This window comes from Arvicanthis niloticus, chromosome 13 (genome assembly GCF_011762505.2).
Source record: "Arvicanthis niloticus isolate mArvNil1 chromosome 13, mArvNil1.pat.X, whole genome shotgun sequence".
NCBI lineage: Eukaryota > Metazoa > Chordata > Mammalia > Rodentia > Muridae > Arvicanthis > Arvicanthis niloticus.
In genome coordinates this window covers 18,406,197-18,426,916 of record NC_047670.1, presented here as the reverse complement: position 1 = coordinate 18,426,916, position 20,720 = coordinate 18,406,197, and the positions used below count along the sequence as shown (strand labels likewise).

Here is a 20,720-nt window from a genome sequence, read left to right as displayed (position 1 = left end):
ATCAAAGATGCATAAACTAAGTCAGGGATTAAAAGTCAGGTCTTCAAATTAAGTAGAAATACTAGTTTCTTCTAACTCTTATAGAATCAAGATTTTATGTTTCCTTATTAACCGTAAAAGAGGTAAAATGTGCTGTAATTATGTACACTATACTTGGATTTTGATTTTTGACATTCTGGTGAAGTCAGGATTCAGATTTAATTGGTATATTATTTGTATTAAAATTAATATTTTCAATGTCTCTTATGGACACTTGATCTTGGACAAAGAAACCAAAAATATACAATGGAAAAAAGAAAGAATTTTCAATAAATGGTGTTGTTCTAACTGGCAGTTGGTATGTAGAAAATAGATCCATATTTGTTACATTGCATAAAACTCAAGTCCAAGTGGATCAAGGATCTAAAACTAAACACTGAATCTAATAGATGAGAAAGTGGGAAAGAGCCTCAAACTCATTTTCTGTCACAGGAGGTAGAAGGTGGGAGGACCTAGGAGGGAGAAAGGAGGGAGAGGGAAAAAGGAGGTGCAGAATAAGGTAGTGGAAGGAACAGGAGAGAAAAACAGAAGGTCAGAAAATGAATAGAAATGTAGCAGTGGGGGCTAGGGAGCTGGAGGTAGCCACAAGAAAAATCCCAGAGGCCAGGGATGCAAGAGGCTCCCAGGACCCAATAGAAATGGCTTTAGCTGAACTATGCAACAAAGAAGAGACAGAGCCTGTAGATACCACCCCCAGTAGATAGGCATGGTCCCCAGTTGAGGGATTGGGGCACCCACACATCTCAAAATTTTTAAATCTAGAAATATTCTTGTCCAAAGGAAAGACAGGGACAAAAAATTGAACAGAGACTGAAGGAAAGGCCATCCAGAGACTGTTCCATCTAAGGTTACATCCCATCTGAAGACAACAAATGCCCACATTACTGCTGATGCCAAGAAGTGCTTGCTGACAGGAGCCTGGTATGGCTGTTCTCTAAGAGGTTCTACCAGCACCTGACCAAGACAGATGCAGAAACTCACAGCCAACCATCGAATTAAGCCTGAGGGGGACCCCAATGGAAGAGGAATGATGGAGCTAAAGAGAATTGTAATCCCATAAGAAGAACAGTATCAGCTGACTGGACCACCCAGAGTTCCCAGGGACTAAACCACCAGCCAAGAGTATATATGGAGGGAGCCATGGCTCCAAATACATATGTAGCAGAGGATGGCCTTATCTGGCATCAGTGGGAGGGGAGGCCCTTGGTCCTGTGGAAGCTCAATGCCCCAGCCTAGGGGAATGCTGGAGCAGTGAGGTAGGAGTGGGTGAGTGGGTGGAGGAGCACCCATGTAGAGACAAAAAGGAGAGGGGGGATGGGATAGGTAGTTTGTGAAGGAGTAACTGGGAAGGGGAATATCATTTGAAGTGTAAATGAATAATATGATTAATAAAAAATAGAAAAAATAAAATAAGCATTTTCTAACTATAGAAACAGGTTTTTGGAATTGTCCCCTGAAAACTCTGAAATTGTTGCTTTTTATAATTATACCCGCATCTATTTTGACCTTAGTTTGCATATAAGATAGAGAAAACTTATTCTTTTCCTATAGATAGCGTATTATTTCTCAACATTACTGACTTACTCTTTTTTTTTTATTTCCCAATTATCTGTGATAGAAGCTGTGTCATAAATGAATCCATCCTATCTAAGAGGGCATATTTAGTATTCTATATTTTCCCTTGCACAAACTATTCATAAATCAATAATTTATTCTATTCTTAAACATCATATCATACATTAATAAAGAAATCACTCCATAGTATTAGTAATATTTATATCATGTACATTTGCTTTTGTGTATAAATTTTAGAACCACATAAAATATATGATACAAAAGCATTCTATTGGGATTCAATTCAATTGAATTTAGTCAATATATTGACTCAGAAGAAATTGAGATTGCAATGTATTTGTAGTTATGAACATGACATTCGGGTTTCTTTATTGTTCTCCACACAAATTTTTCACGATCTAGCCCTAAAGTTGGAGCTCATCAAATGGCTAGACAGGCTGACCACCTTCTTCAACACTAGGGTTACAGGAGATCCCTGAACTTGTCCCCTGAAAGCCTTCTCCCTGAGGAATAGCTTTCATACTACCAAAAGGTACCATGCAAATGTAAAAAGGAAGAAAGCAACCAAGAGTCCTAACAGCTACGATACATATAAACTACAACAACAACCAGCAGGGCACAATAATTCTAAGAAACGAGGAGTGGCACACACATCTGTATGTAACCAACAGCTCTCTAATTAAACTGAAGACCCACTGTAAAAAAGAGAATTCTGGCCTGGAACTGGAACGCTAGTGAAGAACTTAGGGTGAGTTAAGTCAAGGATCGTGGGAAAGAACCCGCAGCAGCCACTTAAGTAAACCAGCAGAATCCTTCACTACCTTGGAAATACGTCCTTACGTCAGCAGATACATTTAGCCTTCACCGCTCTTCAAGGAAATTCCTCTTTCCAATCTACAAAGACTAGTAGAGAAAACCATAACAATCGAAAGTGGAGCTGTGGAGCCCGGTCCCAAAGGATGCATCTGCAACATACTTTCTGAATCTAAGGCTCAGTCACTGCAGAAGAGAAGGTGGAAGATTATGAGAGGCACGACAGGAGGTAGGCTGTGAGACTGAATCTCCTAGAAATGTAGGAAGCTACACCCTTGAATCTTCAAACAAGGATGCAGAATCATGACTTGATCAAGGATAACACCAACAGGCATGCTAACACAGAAGGGAAAAACTCATGAGGCCTCAATACTAGACAAAGACAGAGGAGCAACTAAAGAATGCTGAGCTTAGGAGAAATGGGTCTTCCCAGGGAAGAAAGAGCACACCAATTAGTTATCCACTATCAATGGACAATTATCCACTTGCAAAAACAGGGCCTAAGTGCATACCATTTGGAATTGGGAAATAATACAGAATATATATATATATATAATTTTAATAGATTGAAATACATATTTCAGTAAATTGTTCATCATAGATTACTCATTATTGCACATGTGGAGTATTTTGTGTATATGTGTGTATGTGCACTGTGTGCTAACCTGTTTCCTTAGTAGACCAGAAGAGGGTGTCAACTCCCTAGAGCTGACAGTATAGATGCTTAAGAAGCTCTCGATGAGTGGGTGCTGGTTGTCATGTGAATGTTAGAATTGAACCTGGGCCCTTTGCTAGAGCACCACATACTTTTATCCACCTAACCATCTTTTCAGTACCCCCAAACTACTATTTAACTAAATATTTAAAGTCAATATTTAAATATTGGGTTTGGGAAGACAGTTTACTGGGTGCTCACTGCTTAAGCATAATGACCCGTTCCCCCCTCTTTTTTCTTTCCTTTTTAAAAATTTATCATCATCATCATCATCTATACTTAGACTTTATGCAACAGTCCATTACTTATGGAATCAAGGGCAGGAACTCAAACAGGGAAGGAAGATGGAGGAAGGAAATTGCCTATAGTATTGCCCACAGCACAAACTGGTGGTGGCATTTTCCTAGTAGGGTTCTAAAATGACTGTAGCTTGTGTGACTTAGAATTAGCCAGCAGGTGTGGAGATTTATACTGAGGCTCAGAATCTTTCCTCAAAGGGGATTAGCAGCTCAGAGTTGTTGGCTGCCTTTTCTCTTGCAGTGCTGACTATCTGGGAGTTTCAGGTGCAATTTCAGATCAAAGCATTGATTTCCATTTTCTTTTTCTTTCTGTTTGCCTCAGGATCCTTCTCATTGCTCAGGTCTGTAGTCTGAAAACCCACTGCTTTGCTCTGGGAATGGGCAGGATATTCAGGAGCTTACTAAATCCTTGGGAATACAGTGTAGCCCCAGAGGAGTTAATGTGAAAACATCATGCTCTTGGTTGGTGGAAGTGCTTTTACTACTGTTATATCATATTCTAGAAATGTTTTTTTTCTAAAGCAAACCTGGAAAAATGAACAGGGAGCAGAGAGGACATTAGAATATGTGGTCAGTGGGTTTCCCTGAATGTTTGACCTGAGTTTCTGGGGCTTTGGAAATACTCATAGAGCTCTTCTGTGTTATGGTTCTCTTATTAATCTTGTTTCAAATTGATTTTTAATTTTTGTTTTTTTGAGATTATAAGCACACCGTTTCTCTCTTCCCTTTCCTTCCTCCAAGCTCTCCCACGTTGCCTCCCAGGCTTTACTGCTTTTCAAATTCATAGCCTCCGGTTCTTAAGTGTGTGTGTGTGTGTGTGTGTGTGTGTGTGTGTGTGTGTGTGTGTGTGTGTGTTCCTAAATGCATAGGTAAAAGCGGTTCAGTCTCTCTGTTACTTGATCCTTACATGTAGCTGATCTCCTGGCTGACGACTTAGTATTACCAGTCTAAAAGGAGTAGAGATTAGCTTTGAATTAATATATTTTTGTATTATATTGAGCATAGTTTTTATGATTTAATAACTTGATTACATATATATATATATGTATATATATATATATATAAATTAGTGTTACTTTGTGGAATTTAATGATGTTTCATCAAGCATATTTGCATTCTTTATTAGCAGGTGATTCTTCTTGTTCTTACCTTCAGGCTTTGGATCAAGGGCATATATATTCCTTTAAAAATAGAAATATTTATCACATGCTATTTTCTGAGACAATTTGTTCAGGACCATAAAAGTCTGCTCTAGTCATCTCCAGCAAGGGGCCTCCACTGCTAGAGACCAGCTATGGACAGGATAAACAGAGGCCTGCAACCATGAGGGATCACCAGCTCTACCCTAGAGGCCTGCACCCCCCCTCCCCAACAACCAGCAGCATGAACCCATCACAGTCCAGCAGATCTACCTGTATGGCTGGAAGACTGCTAAAACAGAGAGGACCAACTCTACCTGCAATCCCAGGGGCTTGGTGACAATAGGAATTATTAACAAGCCCAAATTAACAAGCTCAGAAATGAAGAGATGTAACCATAGACATTGACGAAATTCAAAGAATCATTAACTCTTACTTCAAAAGCTTACATTACATAAAATTTAAAACTCTAAATGAAATGGATGACTTTCTAGACAGGTACCACTTACCAAAGTTAAATCAAGATGAGATAAACTATCTAAATAGTCCTATAACCCCTAAGTAAACAGAAGCAGTCATTAAAGGATTCCCAACCACACACAAACAAAACAAAACAAAACAAAACAAAACAAACAAGCCCAGATGATTTTAGCACAGAATTTTACGAGATTTTCAAAGAAGAGCTAATACCAACACTCCTCAAATTATTTAACAAAATAGAAACAGAAGGAACATTATAAACCTCATTCTATGAGGCCACAGTCATTCTGATACCTAAACCACACAAAACCTTAAAACAAAGAGAAATTCAGACCAATTTTCCTTATATTTATTGATGCAAAAATACTCAATAAAATATTTGTAAACCTAATCCAAAAGCATTATCAAAGACATTATCTACCATGATCAAGCAGGCTTCAATCTAAGGATGCAGGGGTGGTTCAATATATGAAAATCCATCAATGTAAAACAACATATAAACAAACCGAGAGAAAAAATATGATTATCTCATTAGATGCTAAAATACCCTTTGATAACATCCAACAGCCCTTCATGTTAAAAATCAGGGACACAAGGCACATACCTAATTTATTTGTGTGTGTGTGTGTGTGTGTGTGTGTGTGTGTGTGTGTATACATATACATATATATATGTGTGTGTGTGTGTATACATATACATATATATATGTGTGTGTGTGTGTGTGTATACATATACATATATGTGTGTGTGTGTGTATACATATACATATATATATGTGTGTGTGTATACATATTCATATATATATATGTGTGTGTGTATACATATACATATATGTGTGTGTGTGTATACATATACATATATATATATGTGTGTGTATACATATATATGTGTGTGTGTATACATATACATATATATATGTGTGTGTGTGTATACATATATATGTGTGTGTGTGTATACATATACATATATATATATGTGTGTGTGTGTGTATACATATACATATGTGTGTGTATACATATACATATATATATGTGTGTGTGTATACATATACATATATATGTGTGTGTATACATATACATATATATATGTGTGTGTGTGTATACATATACATATATATGTGTGTGTGTATACATATACATATACATATATATATGTGTGTGTGTATACATATACATATATATATGTGTGTGTGTATACATATACATATATATATGTGTGTGTGTATACATATACATATATATATGTGTGTGTGTGTATACATATACATATATATGTGTGTGTGTGTGTATACATATACATATATATGTGTGTGTGTATACATATACATATATATATGTGTGTGTGTATACATATACATATATATATGTGTGTGTGTGTATACATATACATATATATGTGTGTGTGTGTATACATATACATATATATATATATGTGTGTGTGTGTATACATATACATATATATATGTGTGTGTGTGTGTATCTCAAGCCAGTAGCCAAGTAGCCAACATAAAATTAAATATAGAAAAACTTAAGTAATTCCACTAAAATCAGGGACAAGACTGACTTGATATAGTACTTGAAGATCTAGCTAGAGCAGTAAGACAACAAAAGGAGATCAAAGAACAATTATCAACTTCATATGGAAAAACAAAAAGCAAAACAAAAGCAAAATAAACAACCCAAAAACCCAGGATAAAAACAAACCCAATACTGAACAATAAAAAAATTTTGAGAGGAATGGCCATCCCTGACCTTAGGCTGTACTACAGAGGAGTATTGATAAAAACCACATGGTATTGGTACTGAAACATACATGTTGACCATTGATCAGTGGAATTGATGACACAAAAGTAACCCACATACCTATGAACACTTGATTTTTGACAATGAAGCCAAAATCACACAATGGAATAAAGAAAGCATCTGCAACAAATGCTGCTGAACTAACTGGATGTCTGCATATAAAAGAATGAAAATAGATTATATTTATCACACTGCCCAAAATTCAATTCTTAGTGGAGCAAAGACTTCAACATAAAACCAGATACACAAAATCAGATAGAACAGAAAGTGAATTCACTGGTACAAGAGACAACTTCCTGAACAGAATACCAAACAGCTCAGGCACTAAGATCAACAATTAATAAGTGGAACCACATGAGACTGAAAAGCTTCTGTTAAGTCAAAGAACACCCTCAACAGGACAAAATGGCAGCCTATACATTGGGAAAAGATATTCCCCAATCCTGCAAATGGTTAGACACTAACAACCCAAATAACCCAATTTAAAAAATAGAATACAGAGAGAGCTAAACAAAGAATTCTCAACAGAGGAATCTCAAATGGCCAAGAAACACTTAAGGAAATGTTTAAAGTCCTTAGTCATCAGTGAAATGCAAATCAACATAATTAGGATATTCCACCTTACACCCATCAAAATGGCTAAGATCAAAAACTCAAGCAACAGCACATGCTGGCAAGGATGAAAAGCAAGGGGAACACTCCTCCATTGCTGGTGGCATTGCAAACTTGCACAACCACTCTGAAAATCAATCTGGTGGCTTCTCAGAAAAATAGGAATTGTTCTACTTCAAGATCAAGATATACCACTCTTGAGCATATACCCAAAAGATCCCTCACTATACCCCAGGGATACTTGCTTAACTATGTTCATAGCAGCTTTATTCTTCATAGGCAGAAACTGGAAACAACCTAGATGTCACTCAATTGAAGAATGGATGAAGAAATGTGGCTCATTTACACAATGAAATACTATAAGGTATTAAAAACGAGGACATAATGAGTTTTGCAGGAGAATGAATGGAAGTAAAAAATATCCTGAGTGAGGTGACACAGACCCCAAAAGACATGCAAACTATGTACTCACTTATAACTAGATTTTACCCTAAAGTACAGGGGAACCAGTCTATAATCCATACCCCTAAGGAACCTGAATAACATGGAGGACCCAAGGGAGGCTGGTCGAATCTTACTCAGAAGGGGAAATAACGTGTGTGTGTGTGTGTGTGTGTGTGTGTGACCTTGGTGAAGAGATCTAGGTGGGGAGAGGGGACAGGGAGGAAGGAGGGACTGGAGGCAGGGATCAGGTGTAGGGAGAGAAGGAAAGAGAGAATGGAATCAGCTGTGGGCAAAGGGCAGACATTTCTAGGACATGCCAGAGACCTGGGACCTGGGAGGTGACTCTAGCTGGGAGTCCTCGCAGTGGGGAATATGGAACCTGAAATGCCCACTACCCATATCCAGGCAGGACTTCTAGTAGAGGAAGAGAACAGCAACCCATTCACAAAACCTTTGACTTAGTGTGTCCTGCCTGCAAAATGTTTAGAGACAAAGAACAGAGATGGAGAGAATGGCCAACTAATGACTATTCCAAATTGAGACCCATTATATGGGCAAGAGCCAACCCCTGACACTGAGAGGCTCCAGTCAGTAGCTGACTGAAACAGATACTGAGCCCCACAGTCAAACACTAGATGAAGCTCAAGAAGTCTTGTGGAAGTCATTGGAAGGAAGGAGGAACCCAAAGAGGATAGGGACTCTACAGGAAAACCACCAGAGTGGACTAACCTGGGACCTTCGAGGCTCCCAGAGATCAAACCACCAACCAAATAGTGAGCATGAACTGGACCTAGACCCAATTCACATATGTAGCAGAGGTACAGCTTTGACATCATGGGCATCCCCCAACAACTAGAGTGGGAGCTGTCACTCAATTTGCCGCCTGTCTGTGGGTCCTGTTCCCCTAACTGGGCTGCCTTGTCCTGAGAGAGGATATGCTGGGCCCTGATGTTTTGGGGTTGGGTGGGGGAAATATTCAGAGCGTCTTCTTCTCAGAGTAGAAAAGGAAGGGAAAGTGGGTGGAGGAGCTGCGAGGGAGGAGTGGAAGGAGGAGGAAGCTGATATTCAGATGTGAAGTGAATAGAAATTAATTAATTAATCAAATAGAAACACACAAATAAAAAAAGGATTGACGCATTAAGAGACTTTCTTTCAAACCACAGGCCACACATAATGCAGTAACATTGTCAGAAGACTAAAAGAATTAAGTGATAGGATTTTAAATATAGCTAACTTTTACATTAGTAATGAAGGTGAATGGAAATGTATTCAGAAAAGCAGAGCTAGTTTCTAACTTCATTTGAAAAAGTGTTTAATGTTCTTAAAGAACAAAATCGGAACTAGGGTTGTAGTTCCATCTTACAGTTCACGCTAGCATGGGAGGTCCTGAGTTGGAGTACCAGCAGGAATAGAAGGGTATGGGGCAAGAACAAAGCAGAACAAGGAAATTATGCTAGAAGACAGGGGTCGAATGCAAACTAACTGGCAAAAAAATCAGGCAATTTCTTTCAAACTATAAATGAAATAACTAATTTGAAAGAAGTACAGTTATATGCCAACACACATTCTCTCTCTCCCCGTCTTTCCCTGTCTCTCTCCATCGGTGTCTGTCTGTCTGTCTGTCTCTCTCTCTCATAGACACACACAAGAGCTAATGTGGGCAGGTGAGGCTGTGAGTCACTCAGTGTGTGCTGCTATAATTTTAAATGTTTTATATAATTTGGAGGAAACAAGTTAGATACAGCATACATGTGGGACCTTACATCGTCTGGGTGTGGTAGCCCATACCTGTATCTGCAGCACTCAGGACAGTGAGGCAGTAGGATTTTAAGTTTAAGCTAGTCTTAACTAGCTGAGAATTCACCATAAGCCTCTCTCTCAGAAAACCAAAACAATCCAATACAACCACTTAAAAAAGATTAAAAGCAGCTGGACAGTGGTGACAGAGGCAGGTTGGTCTCTGTGTTCGAGACCAGCCTGGTCTACTGAGCTATTTATAGGACAGCTAGGATTACACAAAGAAACCCTTTCTTGAAAAACAAACAAAAAAAGATTAAAAATAAAGACATGTGTAGTATGTTCCTATGTTAGAAAAAATTAAAAAGTCTGAGTCTCTGAGCACATTCACTGTGGAAGATAGAGGCTGCTAAGTGATTCATACACAGAAGCAGACTTTAGAAAAGACGGAAGCCTTTTTCCTTATATGCACTTTAAATTTTATAATATGTCTTTTTCAAATATGAACAGGAACTTACTCAAACTATCTGTATATGCGAAGAATATGTATTCCCTATTAATTGGCACTTCATCTTACTAATTCATTAGCTCACTGGCTACAAAATTATCTCTATGTTTATGAATTTTAATTTCTGTTTTGTTCTTAAATGAAATTTAATAAAATCAAATCCTAGACATTAATTTACCTAGACATTGATTTATGGTACAACATAAAAGACAAAGATCCAACTTCATCTATTATCTGATGGCCCGCAACCATTGTGACATATCTAACTCTGCTGAAGGCTCCTATTCACAGCAACTGCACACTAAGCCGATACAGCGAAGGCTGGCGTCTGAGCTTAGCTTTCTTCTCCCTATCCTGTTGCAAATATTCTTCCTGACCCTGACCTTTAATTTTCTATATATTTAGAATCTGCCCATCAGTTTCTAAGAAGACATCAGATAGGATCAGTACTGTATGGAATCTGTACTCAAATAGGCCAAAGTGACTTGGGTTAGACCCCTAATTCTTTATTTCTTATTGTTTCTTAATATTACTTAATAAAATACTAACTTTTCCAACAGAACATTTATACAATGTTTGTTAGATATAATCATAAAAATTAACAGTCACTGTAACAAATTATGTAAATTTTCTGTGTATTAAAGCATAGGCATATGCAAATAGCTTTTGTTTTCTTAGTTTATCCTATTTCACAATGTTTCTAAAATAACCTATCACCTACATATAACAATGATTTTTTTTCTAATGAGTTAGGCAGCAAACTCTTTTACCTAATAGAAAACCTACTCAAAATCTACAGGAAATTACATCTTAAATGACTGGTTATAGAATACTTCATTTCAAAAATATCTGAACAATAGGATGATTGCAGCAGACAACTTAGAACTTAAGAAAGTTTCAGAAATACTAAACACTAAAAAGTTAAAGTCTAATAATCACATATTAAAAGGCAGTGTTTCTCTTTTTACCTTTAAATGTGACTAGCATGTTTATACATTATGGTTTTTTGGTTCCGTTTGGTTTTTTGCTAACTGTTGTACAATTAAGTTTCTTGACATTTACACTCGGGAGTAATTTTTTCTATAGAGTTCTTTCCTTGGAAAAGTTGCTTCCTTTGTAAATAATCAGGGGGAATTTTAGTATTTTGTGTAAAAACTAAAATAGTTTCATTTGTTTGGGATGATCTAAACAATGCCTTACATCTTTAGTATAATAAAAATATCAACACATAATGTTCAACCCTTTTTTCTTACTAATCAGACATTTATGAACCCCCTTTGCTAAGGACTTATCTATATTATCTGTGTTCAATTGACTGACATACACTTGCTGATAGAGCTCAATCATTAATCTGACATTGATATTTATTTACACAAAACTGACTTGTTTTACAATCATTTGCTTCTAATCTCACTAATCCCTTCTGTTGTCATCTTTCCCACTGAGCCTTCTGTGTTAGTCTGTATTGCACTCTCTATCTCCACTTCTTAGCACAGCAATGCAAATGCTGTATGTATACTGTCTTTCTTTGAGATTTTTCATCTTGTGACATATCAGTAATTCATTTCTTTTTAAAATTGTATTTGTTCATTTGTATTTTCATGTACATTGCACGTGCATTTGTTTGTATGTATGTATGTAAATTATTTCTTAATTTCATTATCCTCCTTTCCAACAACTAAACCTCTACTCGAATGCACACATGTGTATTTGTGTGTCTGTGTAACTATGTTATGTTAAACATATTAAAATATTTTCCAACTACAAGTCATCAAAAGTCAATGTAAGTGACCAGTTAAACATTTTAACATCAGAGTACAATATATTGGCATGATACACTACAGTGCTACAGTAAGTTCACTCTGTTTTTATTATTTTATTTTCTTATCTATTTTTATTTATTTTATTTTAAAATGCTTTTAGAAAGTAAACTCTATAGCAAGTTGGTTTGTTTGGTTTTGGAAACAGGTTTGGGTACTGTTTAGACCGGTCTCACCATCTGCACATAGCCAAGGACAACCGAGGACCTGTACAGAGCTGCTTCTGTGTCCCAAACGTTGGGGTTCTAGGACAGACTACCACAGCAGATGAGCAAAGGCAGCTTCAGTGCATTTTAATTAAAGAATGCTTATGATTTTTAACAACAGCTACCCATAAGTAAAAACATTAAAAATTATTTCCATTTTTAGACACCAAGATAACTCCATGGGGCCCTTTGTCAGCAAGCTGGACGAGCTGCTCTGTTACTGAACCACGGATGAAGGTGGGCTCTGACTCTCTCAAGTTACACTGTGACCTTCACATACACCACATGGCACACACACACCTACAAACTCAAAAATAAATCAAAATTTAAAAATAAATCATTTATTTTATAAAACAGTGTATATATATATATATATATTATTGATTAAATAATACTATATGAAAGATTATTTAAACACATTGAAATATATTTTGTTTTAAAAAAACAAGTTTTAATATTAAAATAACAAGTGCATAAACATGAAAATACTGGAAATTTCCCACAGGCAGTAAAGGAAACACTCTAACACTCTTGTCAAGTTAGTTAGGGATTACTATATACACAATAGCCAAACAAAACACAAACCAACAAAGAAAACCACACTGCGCATATGAATACATGCATTCAATAGCACACATGCTATGTTTACCTGAATTATACGAACATAAGGTTTTATCTGTAAAACAATGTGGAAGTAATGTCAAAATACAACTAAAAATTGTTACTGGCAGAAGAACTGTGGAAATCTTATATCTATACTACAGATAATAAAGTTCAATGTGTTAAAAAGTAAAAATGCCAGACTAGTTCAGAATAAGATAGAAATGAATTATATATGAATACAACTTAAAATTAAGTTAATAGAAAATCTGACTAGTTGAATTATAAGCTAAGAGCAGAAATTAAGAAAGATACACAAAATCACAATCTATTTATACCTGTGCCATAGCACTACTGTCAGGAATATAGACATATTATATAATCTGAAATTCAAGTGGTAATTACTAGACAGAGAACATTTAACCACTAAGGAACTGAAATTAGATGAACCATTGAAAAATATCACTCATTTTGGAATTCTGAATTTTAAAGATGGATAATTTAAAGTTGATTTCCTTTTAAGAATGTTGAAAAGCAACCATTCAAAATTTGAAGGATACAGTTACTTAAATATTTTAATACCATCTAAGAATGTATGAAAATCATCAAAAAGTAAAGAGATAAATTTTGTTCCTTCTTTTTGTGATACAATTGCTATGTCTACTGGAGGGAATGTAATTTACTGTAGTAACAAGTTATTAAGGAGGTTGATTTTCTAATACTGTTTTAAATTAAAGTTTCAAAAGTGTAATGATAATTCTAACCTGAAGTTTCCAAATGTGTAAACAGTGTATTTGTCAACTTTTCACAAGACTGATGTGTTCTGTTGGAAGCCTACATAGCAGATCAATTACATAAGCTATTTTGTAGGAATAAAACAGAACTTTGTTTCTAGCCACAGTATCTGCAACACAGTGGGAACAGTATAAAAAGTACAAGAAACCATTTCTCAAGAGAATAAATGTGTAACTACAGACCAAGAAACAAAAACTAGTAGACTAAGAGCTTTGTAAATATTGTAAAATTTAGAGGTCATATTTTCATTAACTAAGAATTGAATGCAATAGGTTAGGTTAGGATTAAAACAACTAACAACAATGAAATAAGCACAAATTGTAAATATCACGCTTGACCAGGACAGTCACTTATATTATTAGATTTCAAACTCACCTCCCAAAAATTTCATTTAAAATAAATGTAATAGTAATCTATATAATTTTTATATCTAATGATCCTCATATTGTATTATGTATTCTTACAAATTGGTTAACTACTTTTCTCTTCTCTATTTAGTAAAACCATAGTGGTTTTTTTTGGGGGGGAGGGCTAACTAAAATATTTACCATAGTTCCTATCTTCAATATCTCTAAAGTACTCTTCAAAGCTCATATGACTTATATATACCACTCCATTCTACAGTAGGTTTTACACACACACGCACACACACACACACATACACACACACACACACACACATACACTCATACTCTCATACAGAGAAAGAGAGAGGGAGAGACAGAGAGTGAGATAGAGACAGAGAGACAGAGACAGAAGGAGACTAATTATGATACTGTTATGATACTTGGTTTTTCTTTCCAAGTATTTTTTCCCACAATATTTTAAAAAGATACTAAAACTACAGTAGTTTGTTTTGGTTTTTTTTTTCCTAATTAAGGGTATGTGCTTCAGGATTGAAAACAAACTGACTTTTCCTAACTCTAGTTATATTAGCATCTTATCATGATAATGATAAATGACCACTCTAAGGAGGGCTGAGGTTACACGGGAGAGCAGCCTGGAGAAAGAGGTTGCTCTGGAGGGACTCAGAGCACATTGAGGTTTCAGCATCCACTATCATCAGTAAAGACCATGATTAAAGATGCTTTGTGAATAACAAAGTCTTAGTCTCTGGAAAGTTCTAGAGTACATTAATATTTGAATGTCACAGTAAAGTAACTCAAACGCTGTAGCCACCATGTAGGAATGAAGCCCCAGGGCAGCCAGTGTCAGGAGAAATCACTGTGCTCAAACCTGGGTTCACATAACCACTGTAACTTGGGACACTTCCGTAAAGATCAATGTGGATAAAAATCTAAGGGATATTTTTGAATGCCATCCTTTCTTTGGCTTCCTGAAACCTCTATTAAGAGGACTTTTAAGGTATCTCAGCATCACATATAATTTTTTAAACAGAATGTAATTCTGTTCAAGTTGGTGAAAGAGTTATACCTCTATCTAAATAATGTGTTGTGGGTCAGTCACAGCATCAAAACCCACAAGCTTGACATGTACTTAATGTTCCTATGTTTAAAGGGAAGGAGATTTCAAAGAAAGTTAAATGGGAAAATATAACAAACTAAAACCAAAAAGCAGATGGAATATATTAACTAAAATCTATAAGAAATTCAAGTATAAACACACAAACTACCAGAGTTCTGTCAGAAAGGCCTTAAAGTAAAGGACGACAAAGCTTGGCCTGGGAGTAAACATGGAGGAATTGAAGAGATTGAGGCCGAGAATCCTCAAACATATTCATAACTGCAAATAACAACCGAAGCAGTAGAGAAGAGAGCGCAGCTATAAAAAAGGGCATGCTGGTCAGCATGAGCAGCCTGTTTGCTTCATGTATATGAATTAGTACACAGTGAGTCACACTAACAATGTCATGTAGTAGCCGACTGTCCTCTGCATTTTAAAAAGAATGAACTAAATAGATTATAGTAGCCAGAAGAATAGACAATTTCATTGTAATAATGTAATTATTCTAACAAAGTAGGTTGTAATAGCACTTACAAATAGGAATACACAAGTGTTTATGGTCTCAGGAGGTTAAAAAGGAACTGTAAAAATTATTTTAAATTAAGATATGGTGCTTAGTGGAAATAAAATTATACTTATTAAAAAGAATTATTTTTTAAGAGAATGAAGATGCTCCTCTGGGCTTTTCTGTGACTCTCAGAGGACAGATCTTCATTTTATACGTATCCAGCACTCGCAGATTTCTAATTCAAGCCACTTGAGCAGAAAGGAGGTGCTTTATCCAGAAAGCAGTTGTGACCATCAGGTATGCTTCTCACAACCAGCAAATAACAACGTGTTTTGTGCGTATAACTGCACATTTATGAGATCTCACTGATGCCAGTCAGCTAACACCTGACAGAAATGTGACCACAAAAAAAGAACACAGCTCACACAGGACAGTGAGAGCAGCAAGCCTTCCTCTCATGTCTCTACCACTTATTTGTCAGAAAAACACAACTTAAGAGGTGGAGGAGAAGCCAGGTGTAGCGTTTTTTCAATCTTCAAGAGCACTATTAAATTGTACAAAGCTAATGTAGACTGGCCTGATACAGTTGCTAGTAATTAAAACAAGAACATTCATACTGGTTTGTATTTGAAGTCGATCAATCCAGTATGTGTGTGTGCCTGTGTGTGCATGTGCATATGCATGTGGGCATGCACACATGTGGATATAAGTGTTATATGTTCATATGCACATACATGGATGGGTACATAGGCAATGTGCACATGTGTGGAGGTCAGAAGTCAACTGGATACCACTGTGTGAGATAAGGTTTCTCACCGAATCTGGGCTCACCAGAAGGGCTGGGGTGGCTCTGCAGTGAACCTCAGGGATCTGCCTGTGTTGGCTTTCACAGAGCTGGAACTCTAAGTGTGTGCCAACTGCTCATGTAGTTGCATGGAATTTCAATTCGCTCCCTCTGGTTGCAGAACACTTTACTCCCAGCCAGCTCCCCAGCCACTAAACGTAGAATTTCTACAACCATATGATGAGGTAGCATGCTTTACACAGCTCCATGCTGTTAGGTATCTACAGCTACAGGACCAAGCTTTATTATATTAGCCAACTCGTTCCAACATTTTAGACTCTAAATACTAACAGCTCCAAAACACTGTGTATATTTGATGTTATATCATATAATATGCAACTAGAATGATTTTAATATTGTGCACATGAATGCTTATAACCTGATGTTACTGTTTTAAATTATTAAAAATCACAATAGTAGCCGTGGAAACACTAACAAATGCTCATTATCAATTATAATGCTGTTTTCACTCTGTCAGATGTACAATCACAATTAGAAACATTCGATAAGCTATGATAAAGCTTGCAAAACTTACTTTGCAACCTGCGTGTTGGGCTCTCTCCATGGAGCTGCCTCCGTGGCATATATGGGGAAGGGTGAGGGAGTGGCAATGAGGAGACGTCGTGGGTCTGAAGTCTGTACCAGTGTGGCTCGTCATCTACCAGAGCTGTTTCCAACTCAATTAAGATCTATGGACCAAAGGCACAAAGGCCTGTTACACCAATAAGGATGAAATCTCTTCAATAGCCTTATAACGTTTGTAATAGTGTCATAGTAGTTCTGTTACAACAAAGCAATAGATATTTAATGTTGCCAAATTGTCAGCAATGTTTTGACAGTAACTAAATCAGAATTTTTCTAATGTTTTAGTCATTTTATATTTTAAATACTTAGCTACATTAATTATATAGACCTTGACTATCCAACCAAGACAATATTAAATTTACAATATTTTATGCAAAAGAAATAGCAATTTTTATTTTTAAGCTGACCATGATAACTGATTTTTTTCTTTTATTTTCAAACTCAAAAAGCATTTTAATTTACAGTTCCTAGTATAATAGTAATTTCATAATGATTGATAAATGAGAAGAAAAGTTAATTATTAACAACCAACCATGCCACATTATTTATTTGTATTATGAATAAAAATGACTCTATTTGCCATACAGAAAAGGATTCTAAAGCTAAAAATAGGTAAAAATGACTTAAGGTCAGATAAGCTGTTACTAACAGAGATTAAAATGAAGTAAGTTTTCTTCCTTAAAACTTTATGTGCACTGAACCATACCACTGATAGTTCAAAACCAGAACATCACATCATTAACTAATAATGTATAGCTGTCATATGTCAGTTAGAAACAAACAGAGAAAGGCAAGAACTGGTGTTTGAATGTGTGCCATATCATCTATGGATGATGGTATAATATGATTTTTTTAATTATAAGAGAAATCAGTTTGTAGAAATGACTTTGTTTTCCTTGAGATCATCATGCAAGTATGACCGAGCTTGTGTATACTATGCAGATCTACCGTGTGAAGATAAAATGATAAGTTACTGTGCTATTGAGCTACAAGTAAATAGGCAAATGCTGTTCTTTTACTAGGTCTAAATGTTCCCTGTACATTTTCAATATTAGAGGCACTACGATGCCATGTTAACACATATTATACTTATTTAATCCTTCTACTAAACTTGAACTGGATATTATCATTATTTACACTTGGCTTGAGAAAGAAACTCATGCAGGACAGATCACCCTGCTGGACACACAGCTAGAAAGTGAAACTATCAGAAATGCAGACAGGCCACTGGCTAGAGTTATTGTTTCCAAGAACGGCATGATCCTTCTATCCAAATGATTAATAGGCTTCTAACTCTATAACTGACATCATTCAGTTCGCATCCCATTCTTTTTATTTTATCCATGCTATTCTTCTTTCATTTAATCAGGAAAAATAGGTAGACTAAAAAAACGACTGACGCAACTGACTTCTCAGTAACATACGCAAACAGCAAGACAGTGTCTTCATCTCTCATCCCTCTTCCCTTTGTTCTCTGCATTACAACTGGAAATATTTTTCTCAACTCACATTTAGACAAACTTTGCTTAAACCTTTCACTGGCTCCCATTACTCACGGGATTACCTCAAGTAGGGAACATGCTCCCTGTCCTTTTAACTCTGAAGCTTCCTTTCCTCCCTGTCAGTTTCAGAGAGTTGACCCAAACTCACCATCCTCATGCCTTGTGATTCTCTCTGACATGTAAACTTCTAATCTTGTAAATACCTCTTTGGGGACACTGCAGTCTAGTACAGCAATTATAGATTCCTACTACATTATATATCCCTACATTCTTCTCATCACAGCAATATCTAGTCCACAATGAGGTCCAAACTCTTGAGGTAAACCCATAGAAAAAAATGCCCAATACAGTATATGGCTTACACAATAATCAAGGAATAAAATAACAAAAGCTGAAAACACTGCACAAGGCAACAGTGTATCTATCGATTGCAAATCAAACCTTTGCCTTCACATAGTAAGATCCTTCCCAGCCCTTTATTATTATGGGGGTTTATTTGTTTTGGTATTAGTTTCTGGTTTTGAGACTGAGCCTCACCATGTTACCCTCACTGTACTTCAATTCTCACATCAAATGCTCAGCCTCCCTAGGAGCTGAGGTCATACGCAGAGATTACTACTGATATACCCAGCTTTGCTAAGAATCTTTAAAAACATTGTTTTCTTTAGTATTGTTCAGTTTTATCTCAAAGCAGTGAATTTGCTCTGCTAAATTAAGACATTTAAAATTTTGACTCTACTGATAACAGTCATGTAAACAACAAAAAGGTCTGAGAAGCTTCAACTGAAACTTCTTCCAGGTACCTCTCCTAAGAATTCACTCTCTTCTTCTCGAACTCGAGCTTGGTCCCAAAGGGTAATCTCCAGCATTCGTTCCCGGAATTCTCTTCGGTGGACAGGAGAATAAATGAAAGTCTGGTTCCATTTGGGTTCCAAAGTTTTCTTGACTGTTTTTGTTCTTCTCTTGTTTTTATCACTATTTTAATAAAAACAAAATATGCAAACTTACATGCAAGGTTTTTACTCTATATTTTATCAATTTAAAGTTTCTCAGGGAAAAAGACAAATAAGGTTTAAAGTCCCTGCTAAACTATGACTTGTCATGCTGTGACTTAATCAATGTATCAGCTAAAATAAACCTCTTCACTTAAGCTGCAGAAAGTTAACTGTAAACAGAAAATACATAAATTGCAAATGTTTACTTCATGAAAGTAGCTAAGGGAGCAACTGTGAAGAATTATTTTAAGAATACATTTTAAGAATATTTTTTCTCAAATGTAAAATACTAATTGCTTTTTTTGACAAGAAAGAAAGAAAGAAAGAAAGAAAGAAAGAAAGAAAGAAAGAAAGAAAGAAAGAGAGAAAGAAAGATGAAAAGAAAACCCTAAACCCTGTTTTTAAAGACATAGAATACTGCTTCTTTGTAAGGTAGGCAAAATCATGTCTGATGGAAACAGAGGGTAATTATGTTGACAGACGGGACTTATAGCTAGGAGGCTTTCATACTCACTTTGATGAACTATCTCTAGTTCCGAAATATTTTTAACTGAATACATATCATTTCTATGTACATCATATTCATAAATTACATATGTGCCTCATTATTTCATTAGATATGTTAAAATGTATTTTAATATATTTTAAATTAATATATATTAAAATATATTTTAACATATAGTTTATCATTAATCATATATAGTTTATCATTAGTAAACACTTTAAAATAGAAGATTTAAGATGAGAAGTAAGGAACTGACTCTAACGAGAACTGAAATCTGAAGGACGCTGGAAGAATAAGTCATTAGCTGAATTGGAGACATGAGAGGCAAAGCTCTCCCATTAGGAAGGAATCCCTGGAGTGAGCAGATGAGGGACTGCTTTCTGAATGAAGTCCTTCACAAACACAAGTTCTCTGAAAGTGCCACCACCATCTCCCCAGAAGAACAAAATCTTATTGTCAGCAAGTAAAAAGAAATGGATTTTTCTTTTGTTAAAAAATGTAACTGAAACCATCAAATTGCAATCATGGTATTTACTAATTGTATTTAAAATCAAGTACTAATTTATGCAGGTATATTTTAAATAGGTTGCTAAGACTAAAATAAATCCTTTCTCTCTGCAGGCAACACAGCCAACATTTGTTCAATGAAATCTAAACGAGCTCAATTTTCATGTTAGCACTTTGGGTTTCTGTTTCACTTAAAACAACAAGCAGAAAACTTTAATTTAAAAAG

The 20,720-nt window shown here is 35.9% G+C and overlaps 1 protein-coding gene across 49 annotated transcripts in view; it reads right to left on the bottom strand.

Moving 5' to 3' along the window:
• The window catches only part of Rims2 (regulating synaptic membrane exocytosis 2), a 465,628-nt gene that overhangs the window by 183,406 nt on the left and 261,502 nt on the right, over positions 1–20,720 (bottom strand). For all 49 annotated transcript variants that reach the window (XM_076911301.1, XM_076911289.1, XM_076911291.1 and 46 more), the window contains 2 exons: positions 19,291–19,462; positions 16,936–17,089 (listed from right to left, as the gene is read on the bottom strand). In XM_076911301.1, the coding sequence (XP_076767416.1) occupies positions 16,936–17,089; positions 19,291–19,462 (326 nt within the window). The remainder of the gene's footprint in view (positions 1–16,935; positions 17,090–19,290; positions 19,463–20,720) is intronic.